The following is a 13190-nucleotide window of genomic DNA, read 5'->3' as shown; positions in this document are numbered from 1 at the left end:
TTTCCTGTTTTATGTTGTGTTTCTTTGGTGTTTTTTCTGCTTCATTTGGTGTTTTTTGTGTTTTGTTTTGTGTTTATTTTGTGTTTCTTTGGTGTTTTTTCTGTGTTATTTCGTGTTTTTTTGGTGTTTTTTCAGTTTTATTTTGTGTTTTTTCTGTTTTCTGTTGTGTTTTTTCTGTGTTATTTCGTGTTTTTCTGTTTTATTTTGTGTTTCTTTGGTGTTTTTTCAGTTTTATTTCGTGTTTTCCTGTTTTATGTTGTGTTTTTTCTGTGTTATTTCGTGTTTTCCTGTTTTATGTTGTGTTTTTTGTGTTATTTCGTGTTTTCCTGTTTTATGTTGTGTTTTTTGTGTTTTATTTTGTGTTTTTCTGTTTTATTTTGTGTTTCTTTGGTGTTTTTTCTGCTTTATTTGGTGTTTTTCTGTTTTATTTTGTGTTTATTTTGTGTTTCTTTGGTGTTTTTTCTGTTTTATTTTGTGTTTTTCTGTTTTATTTTGTGTTTTTTCGGTTTTATTTTGTGTTTTTTCTGTGTTATTTCGTGTTTTTCTGTTTTATTTTGTGTTTTTTCTGTTTTATTTCGTGTTTTCCTGTTTTATGTTGTGTTTTTTGTGTTTTATTTCGTGTTTTCCTGTTTTATGTTGTGTTTTTTCTGTGTTATTTCGTGTTTTCCTGTTTTATGTTGTGTTTCTTTGGTGTTTTTTCTGCTTCATTTGGTGTTTTTTGTGTTTTGTTTTGTGTTTATTTTGTGTTTCTTTGGTGTTTTTTCTGTGTTATTTCGTGTTTTTTTGGTGTTTTTTCAGTTTTATTTTGTGTTTTTTCTGTTTTATGTTGTGTTTTTTCTGTGTTATTTCGTGTTTTCCTGTTTTACGTTGTGTTTTTTCTGTGTTATTTCGTGTTTTTCTGTTTTATTTTGTGTTTCTTTGGTGTTTTTTCAGTTTTATTTCGTGTTTTCCTGTTTTATGTTGTGTTTTTTCTGTGTTATTTCGTGTTTTCCTGTTTTATGTTGTGTTTCTTTGGTGTTTTTTCAGTTTTATTTTGTGTTTTTTCTGTTTTATGTTGTGTTTTTTCTGTGTTATTTCGTGTTTTCCTGTTTTACGTTGTGTTTTTTCTGTGTTATTTCGTGTTTTCCTGTTTTATGTTGTGTTTCTTTGGTGTTTTTTCTGCTTCATTTGGTGTTTTTTGTGTTTTGTTTTGTGTTTATTTTGTGTTTCTTTGGTGTTTTTTCAGTTTTATTTTGTGTTTTTTCTGTTTTATGTTGTGTTTTTTCTGTGTTATTTCGTGTTTTTCTGTTTTATTTTGTGTTTCTTTGGTGTTTTTTCAGTTTTATTTCGTGTTTTCCTGTTTTATGTTGTGTTTTTTCTGTGTTATTTCGTGTTTTCCTGTTTTATGTTGTGTTTCTTTGGTGTTTTTTCAGTTTTATTTTGTGTTTTTTCTGTTTTATGTTGTGTTTTTTCTGTGTTATTTCGTGTTTTCCTGTTTTACGTTGTGTTTTTTCTGTGTTATTTCGTGTTTTCCTGTTTTATGTTGTGTTTCTTTGGTGTTTTTTCTGCTTCATTTGGTGTTTTTTGTGTTTTGTTTTGTGTTTATTTTGTGTTTCTTTGGTGTTTTTTCAGTTTTATTTTGTGTTTTTTCTGTTTTATGTTGTGTTTTTTCTGTGTTATTTCGTGTTTTTCTGTTTTATTTTGTGTTTCTTTGGTGTTTTTTCAGTTTTATTTCGTGTTTTCCTGTTTTATGTTGTGTTTTTTCTGTGTTATTTCGTGTTTTCCTGTTTTATGTTGTGTTTTTTGTGTTATTTCGTGTTTTCCTGTTTTATGTTGTGTTTTTTGTGTTTTATTTTGTGTTTTTCTGTTTTATTTTGTGTTTCTTTGGTGTTTTTTCTGCTTTATTTGGTGTTTTTCTGTTTTATTTTGTGTTTATTTTGTGTTTCTTTGGTGTTTTTTCTGTTTTATTTTGTGTTTTTCTGTTTTATTTTGTGTTTTTTCGGTTTTATTTTGTGTTTTTTCTGTGTTATTTCGTGTTTTTCTGTTTTATTTTGTGTTTTTTCTGTTTTATTTTGTGTTTTTCTGTTTTATTTGGTGGCTTTGGGTCAGATTTCCTCCTGTTCATCTGCTGTAGATAGTTCTTTAGGCCTGACACTTCTTCTTTTGTCCTCCACTTGTCCAGTTTCCTCAAATGTTTTAAGGACACACTGCTTCAGTAATGCTGAGATATGCCAAGTTTTCAGCTAACAGCTCTTTGGGAATCACCTTGTTGCTGCAGAAATCCTGTTTTCTGTCTGCAACTTCCTGTTTGTAACTGTGAGAGCCGAGGAGGGAAGGGTCGCTGCTGCTAATCAAACCCAGAGAGCACCAACATCTTCCCCTGAGCTTCACCAAAGAGTTTCATGGGAAAAGAGTCAGAAGGAAACAAGCAGCAGAGTTTACTGTGATGGGCTGATTGGTTCAGCTGACACCTCCTCCTCGTGTCAACAACATCCAAACATGCCTTTATCTTTTATCTTTTAGCCTTTAGCTTTTAGCCTTTATCTTTATCTTTTAGCCTTTAGCCTTTAGCCTTTAGCCTTTATCTTTTATCTTTTAGCTTTTAGCTTTTAGCCTTTATCTTTATCTTTATCTTTTAGCCTTTAGCCTTTTGCCTATATCTTTTATCTTTTAGCTTTTAGCTTTAAGCCTTTAGCTTTTAGCCTATAGCTTTTAGCTTTTAGCTTTTAGCCTTTAGCCTTTAGCCTTCATCTTTTAGCTTTTAGCCTTTAGCTTTTATCTTTTAGCTTTAAGCCTTTAACTTTTAGCCTATAGCTTTTAGCCTTTAGCCTTTAGCCTTTATCTTTTATCTTTTAGCTTTAAGCCTTTAGCTTTTAGCCTTTAGCCTTTAGCCTTTAGCCTTTATCTTTTATCTTTTATCTTTTAGCTTTAAGCCTTTAGCTTTTAGCCTTTAGCCTTCATCTTTTAGCTTTTAGCCTTTAGCTTTTAGCCTTTAGCCTTCATCTTTCAGCTTTTAGCCTTTAGCTTTTAGCCTTTAGCCTTTAGCCTTTAGCCTTCATCTTTTAGCTTTTAGCCTTTAGCTTTTAGCCTTGAGCCTTTAGCTTTTAGCCTTTAGCTTTTAGCCTATTGCTTTTAGCCTATAGCTTTTAGCCTTTAGCCTTTAGCCTTCATCTTTTAGCTTTTAGCCTTTAGCTTTTAGCCTTTAGCCTTTAGCCTTTTAGCAATGTGAGAAGTTTCATTCAGAGGAGCTTTTTAAAGCCTTCGTTCCCCGGAGCTCCAGCAGAACCAGAACATCTGTCTGAAGCAGGACTGAGGCAACTCGATGCCCCCGGTCAGCTTCTCTCCCACAAAACTATCCAAATGAATTTCATGTGGAGGTACAGCTGAGATGCTCCACTTCTGTTTGTGTTTCACATTCCTACGCTCTAATCTCTCTGCGCAGGAAACCTCTCCACGGGCGGTTTGTGCGAGTCAGCGGGGAGGAGATTAGAGGTCAAAGGTCAGAGAAATGTCTGACCTTTGACTAGACTGAAACTTAGTGCACTGACCGTGGAAGGTTCGATTCCACATCCTCTTGGTGACGGCCACCCCCAGCGGCCGCTCGCCAGACGCCGACATGCTCTCATCCAGAGCCTGAGCGTAGAGCATCAGACCGTCGTAGAAGCCTCCGGCGATGATGTTCATCTGGAAGGGAAGAAGAGAGGAAACGTTACAGGTTAAAGGTCACCCCAAGGTCAGAAACCCAAGAGCTACATCTCAGACTCTGCGGGCCTCAGTTAGCATGTTAAAGTTTAAAGGTCACCCCAAGGTCAGAAACCCAAGAGCTACGGTCAGAAACCCAAGAGCTACATCTCAGACTCTGCGGGCCTCAGCTAGCATGTTAAAGGTTAAAGGTCACCCTGAGGTCAGAAACCCAAGAGCTACATCTCAGACTCTGCAGGCCTCAGTTAGCATGTTAAAGGTTAAAGGTCACCCCAAGGTCAGAAACCCAAGAGCTACATCTCAGACTCTGCGGGCCTCAGCTAGCATGTTAAAGGTTAAAGGTCACCCCAAGGTCAGAAACCCAAGAGCTACATCTCAGACTCTGCAGGCCTCAGTTAGCATGTTAAAGGTTAAAGGTCACCCCGAGGTCAGAAACCCAAGAGCTACATCTCAGACTCTGCAGGCCTCAGTTAGCATGTTAAAGGTTAAAGGTCACCCCAAGGTCAAAAACCCAAGAGCTACATCTCAGACTCTGCGGGCCTTCTGGATGCTTCTCGTTTGATGGATCCTGTTTCTCTGCAGGGATCTCTGAGCTGTGATCTCATTGTGTTCATCTCTGTGTTTTAACCTCATTATCTCCTCTCAGCTGTCTGTCTGCAGCTGATTAACTGGCTTCACCAACCTGCCAGACAGCCTCTCACACTCTGAGCTGCTGCTCCCTGACGACCTTTGGACGAGTAATATAATCACCAAAGTGCCTGATTACCACCGGGCTGCACACAGGCAGCTTCCAGCCTCCTCCCTGTGCATCACTGCTCAGTTTCAGGCCAAAGACACCAAACCAAAGTGTGAAGAGCATCAGAGCAGAAGCTTCACCAGGAGACACACCAGGGAATCAGCTGTGTTTTGGGTCGGCTGTCCATCACAAAACAGCGAGAAAATGGAAGCAAAAAGGTTTTGACTGGATGAAAGTTTCACACAAGAGAAATGTTTCCTGTTGGATTTTAAGAGGTTTTTGTTTCTAAATGAAAAGCCAGAGACTACAAAGAGACTCAGCTTCAGCTTTCTGTGAGTTAGTTAGTTAGTTAGTTAGTTAGTTAGTTAGGTAGTTAGTTAGTTAGTTAGTTAGTTAGTGGGGTTAGGGCTTCATCTTTATCTCTTCATCTTTCTGTGTGTTGCTTCATTCAACGTTAACCGATACTAACAGCAGGTTTTACAACGAGGCAAGTGGCGCTAACATGACAGGCAGAGTTAGTTAGTTCGTTGGTTAGTTAGATTAGTTAGTTAGTTGGATAGTTCATTAATTAATCTGTTAGTTAGTTAGTTGTATGTTTAGTTAGTCAATTGGTTAGTTAGTTATTTGGGTTATTTAGATGAGTTGGTTAGTTGGATAGTTCGTTAGTTAATTGGGTAGTTAGTTTGTTGGGTTATTTAGTTTGGCTAGTTAGCTAGCTAGTTAGTTATTTGGTTATTTGGTTAGTTAGTTAGTTAGTTAATTTGTTTAGTTAGTTAGTTAATTTGTTTGTTAGTTGGGTTATTTAGATTAGTTAGTCAGTTGGATAGTCCGTTAATTAATTGGTTAGTTAGTTAGTTAGTTAGTTAGTAACCTGTAGTATCAGCAGAGGACATGCTAACGTTTCTGCTGCTGCCAGGTTGAAATTCACCAGCGTCAGACCGGAGCGGATCCAAAACGCGCCATTCATCAATGGTTACTGCATGCTGTGTACGCACATGCTTCTTCTGTTGGTATTTCTTCCTTTGATGAAATATACACTTTGCAAGTATTGCTAGTTGCCCTGTTGTCGTCTTTTTTAGCGTTTGTACCACTTGGGCGCCATGTTTACTGCTGACTGCTGGCGGCACTGGGCTCGCTACGCAATGTGCGGTGACTCATTCGCGCCCACTGGAATCGATAAAGGAATCACTTGTTAAACGATTCCAAGGAATTGAAACAGTGGGAACCGGTTTTGAATCCCTTTCAGTGCCCCTGTCCCAACATTTCTGGGACATCAGATTAGAGATGAGCTCATATTTTCCATGAAACATCAGCATCTGATACGTTTCCTGAGTCCCTCAGTGGCTAAAATGTTGGTTTTATTTACATTTTACACAGAAACACAGCTGTTTAGGAGGGGAGGTTGTTTTTAACGATCAGAATCAATGGACCTGGAACCAGAAAAAGAGTTTTAAAGGTCCCGAGGCGTAAAACGTCGATCAAACTAAGATACGAAGCGATGAAGTAGTGTGAGAGCAGTTACAGACAGATACAGAACTGTGAGGATCAGGCCCATAAAACACATCAAACATAAAAAAATCACGACAAGCAGCTGTAAAAAGACTCAAAGTTCCTAAAAGTTCCTAAATTCATTTAACTCACCAGCGAGTCGTCCACGCTGTAATTGAACATCTCCCGGGCGTCCGACTTCAGGTTGCTGACGAACTGTCGGTACTCCGGGTTCTGAGGCTCGCGGTACGTCAGGATCTTCACGCTCTGGAGACAAGAAGAGACTGAAATCAACCTACCGATCACAGATCAATCCGTTTACTGATCACAGATCAATCCGTTTACTGATCACAGATCAATCCGTTTACTGATCACAGATCAATCCGTTTACTGATCACAGATCAATCCGTTTACCGATTACAGATCAATCCGTTTACCGATCACAGATCAATCCGTTTACTGATCACAGATCAATCCGTTTACTGATCACAGATCAATCCGTTTACTGATCACAGATCAATCCATTTACTGATCACAGATCAATCCGTTTACTGATCACAGATCAATCCGTTTACTGATCACAGATCAATCCTGCTGCATGTTTCTTAGTCTCTGCTCTGAGTTCATAATCCCATCGATTATCATGTATATAACCTTTCCCTTTCACTAAACTCAACAGGTCTAGGCTGTGTTACAGGACTGCATGCCTAACCATGACCGGGACTCACATTCCCCATTTTGAAAAATTAGCATTAATTTTTAATATATTTTTTAATAAAATTGAATAATTTCTAGTGTGAGCGTGTATGGTTGTTTGTCTCGTTTGTCTCTGTGTGGCCCTGTGATGGACTGGCGGCCTGTTCAGGGTGACCCCGCCTCTCGCCCATTGACTGCTGGGATAGGCTCCAGCCCCCCGCGACCCGACCGATGGATTCAGCGGTATAGGAAATGGATGGATGGATGGATAATTTCTCTTCTGCTCTCCCTTCTTTTGCAGCACATAACACACACCGATATGGACCCTGTGTCTATTGCACCCACTTGAAACACAACTCAAAATCGCACAGAGTTTCCCACGGCCTCCTGAGTTACTCCAAGACCATTCCAGTACACAGCAGCCATCAGCCGGGTCCTGAGGACAGTGCACCCCCCTGGCACCTACACCTAACTCTATGGTGACTGAACAGTCACGTAGGAGGGGAGCCACTGAGTATAAACTCCTAATGCCTAACCCTAACCCTAAATTTTGGAACAAAGCTTCAGTAATTGTCCTCCAGCGTCCTGCGTTGGTCCTCTTCCTGAAGCTCCGGCTCTGAATCCTGACATGAATCTGTTCATCTTCCTAACAGGTAAACGGCTCACCTCGTTCCACATGAATGAAGCATTAATGGGGAAATTAACCGAGCAGGAAGGGAACACGGGCTCTCTGTGAAGTCATTTCCATTCTGGGTGCTTCATGTGTGGCAGCTGGGATCATCAGCCCAATTAACTGCTCTCTGATCGCTCTTCAGCTGATTAGCTATCAGCACCCGTCCTCCCTGATGGAGTTCAGTTCCTCTGAGAGACCAACTGAACGTGCACAGCTCGGCTCATTCTTCGTCTCATTACATCTTTTATTTACCCAGGCGGTTAAATCTCTCCTTCCACCTGAGGCTTACAGCTTCCTCCATCAGCAGCTACACCGCGAGCTGAGATAGAATAAGATAATAGATCAGCAGGGACTGTGGGACGGGAAGACAGCGCAATGAGCTGCATCTGATTTAAAGTCAGGTAAGGACCAGGTGGCTTTCTTATCTGTAACTGAGTATAAAGATCAGTACAGGAATTTAATTTTAAACTCAGATCTAATCGAATGTTTTTATAAAGCACATTTAAAACGACCACCGTCGACCAAAGTGCTGAACGGAACAGGGCGCCACAGGGAGCTTTAAAGCCCTAACCCTAACCCTACCTACCGTAACCCTATCCTGACTTACCCTACCCCTATCCTAACTTACCCTACCCTAACCCTACCTACTGTAACCCTATCCTAACTTACCCTACCCTACCCTACCTACCGTAACCCTATCCTAACTTACCCTACCCTACCCCTACCCCTATCCTAACTTACCCTACCCTACCCCTACCCCTACCCCTACCCTACCCCTATCCTAACTTAACCTACCCTAACCTAACCCCACCCTACCCTACCCCTATCCTAACTTACCCTACCCTACCCCTACCCCTATCCTAACTTACCCTACCCTACCCTAACCCTATCCTAACTTACCGTACCCTAACCCTACCTACCATAACCCTATCCTAACTTACCCTACCCTACCCCTACCCTATCCCTATCCTAACTTAACCTACCCTAACCTAACCCCACCCTACCCTACCCCTATCCCAACTTACCCTACCCTACCCCTACCCCTATCCTAACTTACCGTACCCTAACCCTACCTACCGTAACCCTATCCTAACTTACCCTACCCTAACCTAACACTAACCTAACCCTAACCTAACCCTACCCTAACCCTACCCTAACTCTACTCTACCCTACCCTAACTTACCCTACCCTACCCTACTCTACCCTACCCCTATCCTAACTTAACCTACCCTAACCTAACCCCACCCTACCCTACCCCTATCCTAACTTACCCTACCCTACCCCTACCCCTATCCTAACTTACCCTACCCTACCCTAACCCTATCCTAACTTACCGTACCCTAACCCTACCTACCATAACCCTATCCTAACTTACCCTACCCTACCCTAACCCTACCCTACCCTAACTCTACCCTACCCTACCCTAACCCCACACTGAGGGAGCTTTAAAGCCCTAACCCTAACCCTACCTACCGTAACCCTACCCTAACTCACCCTATCCTAACTTACCCTACCCTAACCCTACCCTACCCTAACCCTACCTACCGTAACCCTATCCTGACTTACCCTACCCCTATCCTAACTTACCCTACCCTAACCCTACCTACCGTAACCCTATCCTAACTTACCCTACCCTACCCTACCCTACCCCTACCCTTATCCTAACTTACCCTACCCTACCCTAACCCTACCTACCGTAACCCTATCCTGACTTACCCTACCCCTATCCTAACTTACCCTACCCTAACCCTACCTACCGTAACCCTATCCTAACTTACCCTACCCTACCCTACCCCTACCCCTATCCTAACTTACCCTACCCTACCCCTACCCTATCCCTATCCTAACTTAACCTACCCTAACCTAACCCCACCCTACCCTACCCCTATCCCAACTTACCCTACCCTACCCCTACCCCTACCCCTATCCTAACTTACCCTACCCTACCCTAACCCTATCCTAACTTACCGTACCCTAACCCTACCTACCGTAACCCTATCCTAACTTACCCTACCCTACCCTACCCTAACCTAACCCTAACCTAACCCTACCCTAACCTACCCTAACTCTACTCTACCCTACCCTACCCTAACCCTATCCTAACTTACCCTACCCTACCCTACCCTACCTACCCTAACTCTACCCTACCCTACCCTATCCTAACCCTAACCCTACCCTACTCTAACCCCACCTGGAGCAGGTAAAATCAGCTTCTAGACTAAGGTCCAACCCACGTAAAGCTTTAAAAGAATCAGATTATGTGTTTAACGCCAGTGAACCAGGCGATGATGCTCTGTCCCGATAGGACTCTGTACCTGGAAGGCCTTCTTGGCGATGGCATCCTCCTCGTCGCCGCGGGCCCACGGCTGCTGGTGTTTCAGACTGTCGGCGAACAGGTCGATGTACAGAAAGATGTACTCCTGGTGAGGAAGGTCGGCCCGCCAGAACTGAATCATCACCTTCCTGAAGATGTCCGGAGGGCAGCAGACAAACATCACTGCAGAAGAAGAAGAGAGACAGGAGGAGGTTTTAGTCACAGAACCATCAGAACCATCAGCCCTCAGTGAGGATGTTTCCATCAACAATCTCACACACATAAGAGATTAAACTTTCTGAAATGAGATCCAGTTTCGACATATTTCAAATATCCGTGAAGGCAAGGCAATTTTATTTATAGAGCACAATTCGTACACAAGGTAATTCAAAGTGCTTTACAGCTACATAAAATCACAAGAAGGCAATAAAATCATTAAAAAAATATATATATATATATATAATAATAATAATAATAATAATAAAGAAAAAAAAAATAATAATAAAAAATTAAAAAATATCCGTGAACACTTCAGAGTCCGTGTGTGTTTGGCCCTCATGTATCTGGAGTTTAGAGGCAGAAAGAAGACGTTTGCACAGCAGCCACTGATCCCTCTGACGCATCAGACCTGTGAGTCTGGTGCCTCAGAGCGTTCGATGTTCAGCTCTGCTGAGATATCAAACCTCAGAGTGAAGGATCCTCCAACAGCTGAGGTCGAGTTGGGGTTAAATAAAACTCCGGAGTGTTTCCACCTCCCCGAGTGTTGAAATCATTTCCATTTAAAACCCTCCAGTGAAAGACTGTTTGCCACGTTCACACAGATGTAAAAATGTGGTTTTCTGGAAAGCTGCAGGGAGCAGACGGCTTCCCCACAGATCTGCTCCGTTAGGTGGGAATGCTGCTTTTCCTGAATGGCTTCGTTCCAGAGTCAGCTTCCAGAGTTAGACTGGAACCGAGCGGTTTCTGCAGATAACTGTGCTGCCGTCACACTGCATGTCAGGATCAAACTTCTTTAGATTTCTCAGGAACGACCAGCAGTGCAGATGTTGGAGGGCTTCCAGAGTTAAACTGATGTTAACCGGACTCACTGATGGAGGGGTGTGGATCCCCACCAACACCTGCCCCTGATGTGACGGCCCGATCGGCCAAACCTGCAGTAACCACGACGCCCTGAGTCAAGACACGTCGATAGACAATTATATTTAATCTAGGGCTGGGTGAGTTAACTCGTTAATTATTTAATGTGCGATAAATATTTTATCGCGCATTAACGCAGGTTTTATTTTACTTAGACACCTGGATTTAATCCAGGGTTAAATATGAGAGAGATGCTGGCGCTTTGCTGTTCTAACAACACGAGGAAGAAATAAGTGTGACGTTGCCTGGCAACACCGTGACCATTTTACAGCCTGATGCTGATCAGAGCCCAACAGAACCCCCATGTCCCCCCATAGTTCTGTGTTTTATGTGTTTAAGGTTGTTTCAGGTCTTAGATTTTAAGTTCATGTTCAGTTAAGTTTTGCCATGTTTTTCCCTCAGTCCCCATGTTCAGGTCATCAGTCTCACTCAGGTCACCTGTTCATTGTCCCCAGCGGCATGCCACGCCACGCCACGCCACGCCACGCTACGCCACGCCACGCCACGCCACGGCGAGCCGAGCCACGCCACGCCACGCCACTTGAAAATAAGCCCAATTTGCTCTGTGTCCTGCCCCCCCAAACCTGACACAGCTTAAACTGACTCAGCTGGTCTGAAACCCATAGGTCAGCGTCCTCAGTGGCCACGCCCCCCCCCCCCTCTGAGCAGGAAGCCAACATGAAACCACAGACACTAAGCGGCTAAAAGCTTTTCCGATTGATGCTGAAATATCTTCCTGCTGCGGCCGAGAGATCCCAGAGGCAGCAGTCTGAGAGAGTGTGTGTGTGTGTGTGAGTGCGTGTGTGCGTGTGCACGTGTGTGTGCATGTGTGTGTGCATGTGTGTGTGTGTGTGAGTGCGTGTGTGTGCATGTGTGTGCACATGTGTTTTATTCTCCTCTGCCTGCACTAAAAACACAGCTCTGCTCTCTCTGCACTCTCGTCTCATCCAGATGTTGGTGCCCACCTGACTCACAGCTGGAGCCTCAGACCTGATGCTGCACCTTTAAGAACTCCAACAGCTGCTCAAAGTGCTGAACAGCAGATTCAATGAGCAGAGGAAACGTGAGCGCTGTGCAGGAAATGGAAAGTGAGGACAGTAATTACTCTTTATCTCCCTGTTGTACCTTCTTCCCTTTTCATGGCAGCGCTGCTCGCTGTCTGCTCTGCTTTAACTCAGCCGGAGGCACAAACGATGAGACATCCAGAAGCCTCGTCTGCGGTTCATTTAGAAGAACTAAGGAGCCAGCGATTAAATAACAACCTGAAATCTAAAATGAAATGAAACTCCCTGAGAGGAGCCCTGACAGATCAGATGTGTGAGCTTTCAGCTCCTGAGTTTATCTGCAGGAAAGAAGAGCAATCAGCTCACAGAACAGAAGCTGAACAACTGCTGGAACAGCAAGTGGAGCTAAATATGTCCGACAAGCAAAGAGGCGAGACTACTGGGGTGGGTATTGGCAAAGAAGTCACGATTCGATTCGAATCACGATTCACATGCCACGATGCGATATTTTCACTGAACGTACTTTAAAAAAAATAAACAGCCATTACCAGTGGCTGACTGGCTGAGTATGATCTGGATAGGGTCTTCAATTGATACATAACTCAAAGCAAATCAATTCTTAACTGTATTTATTGAAACAACTTTTAGAGGTATTGCCATTAAAACAAATATTACTGGACACACTCATCACGAAAAGTGCATAGGCTTTATAAAACTATAAAACTATATATATATATATATATATATTGCAAACATCCCTTTTTTTATTTCTAAATAATCGATACCTGGCCTCCAGAATTGATGCAGTAGATCGCGAAAATTAGAATTGCGATGCATCGTCATGACGATTATTTTGCACACCCCTAGAGACTACGCTCGATGGAACATGATTACGAGACAAAAAACGCTCATGAACGAGCAACGACGACCTTTTTACCTGTGAGCAACAGCGTTTTACAAAATAAAAGCCTGTGAGCAACAGACTTTTACAAAATAAAAGCATGTGAGCAACAGACTTTTACAAAATAAAAGCCTGTGAACGACAGACTTTTACAAAATAAAAGCATGTGAGCAACTGACTTTTACAAAATAAAAGCCTGTGAACGACAGACTTTTACAAAATAAAAGCCTTTGAGCAACAGACTTTTACAAAATAAAAGCCTGTGAGCAACAGACTTTTACTAAATAAAAGCCTGTGACCAACAGACTTTTACTAAATAAAAGCCTGTGACCAACAGACTTTTACAAAATAAAAGCCTGTGAGCAACAGACTTTTACTAAATAAAAGCCTGTGACCAACAGACTTTTACAAAATAAAAGCCTGTGAGCAACAAACTTTTACAAAATAAAAGCCTGTGAGCAACAGACCTTTACAAAATAAAAGCCTGAGAGCAACACACTTTTACAAAATAAAAGCCTGTGACCAACAGACTTTTACAAAATAAAAGCCTGTGAGCGACA

At 42.2% G+C, this 13190-nt stretch overlaps 1 protein-coding gene across 1 annotated transcript in view; it reads right to left on the bottom strand.

Moving 5' to 3' along the window:
• The window catches only part of LOC142380502 (atrial natriuretic peptide receptor 1-like), an 82640-nt gene that overhangs the window by 42447 nt on the left and 27003 nt on the right, over positions 1–13190 (bottom strand). Inside the window, exons 3-5 of the mRNA XM_075466403.1 lie at positions 9590–9771; positions 6059–6172; positions 3528–3663 (exon numbers count right to left, since the gene is read on the bottom strand). Of these exons, the coding sequence (XP_075322518.1) occupies positions 3528–3663; positions 6059–6172; positions 9590–9771 (432 nt within the window). The remainder of the gene's footprint in view (positions 1–3527; positions 3664–6058; positions 6173–9589; positions 9772–13190) is intronic.

This window comes from Odontesthes bonariensis, chromosome 5 (genome assembly GCF_027942865.1).
Source record: "Odontesthes bonariensis isolate fOdoBon6 chromosome 5, fOdoBon6.hap1, whole genome shotgun sequence".
NCBI classification, from domain to species: Eukaryota; Metazoa; Chordata; class Actinopteri; order Atheriniformes; family Atherinopsidae; genus Odontesthes; species Odontesthes bonariensis.
The sequence above is the reverse complement of the archived record's forward strand: the minus strand, read 5'-3'. Positions and strand labels throughout refer to the sequence as shown.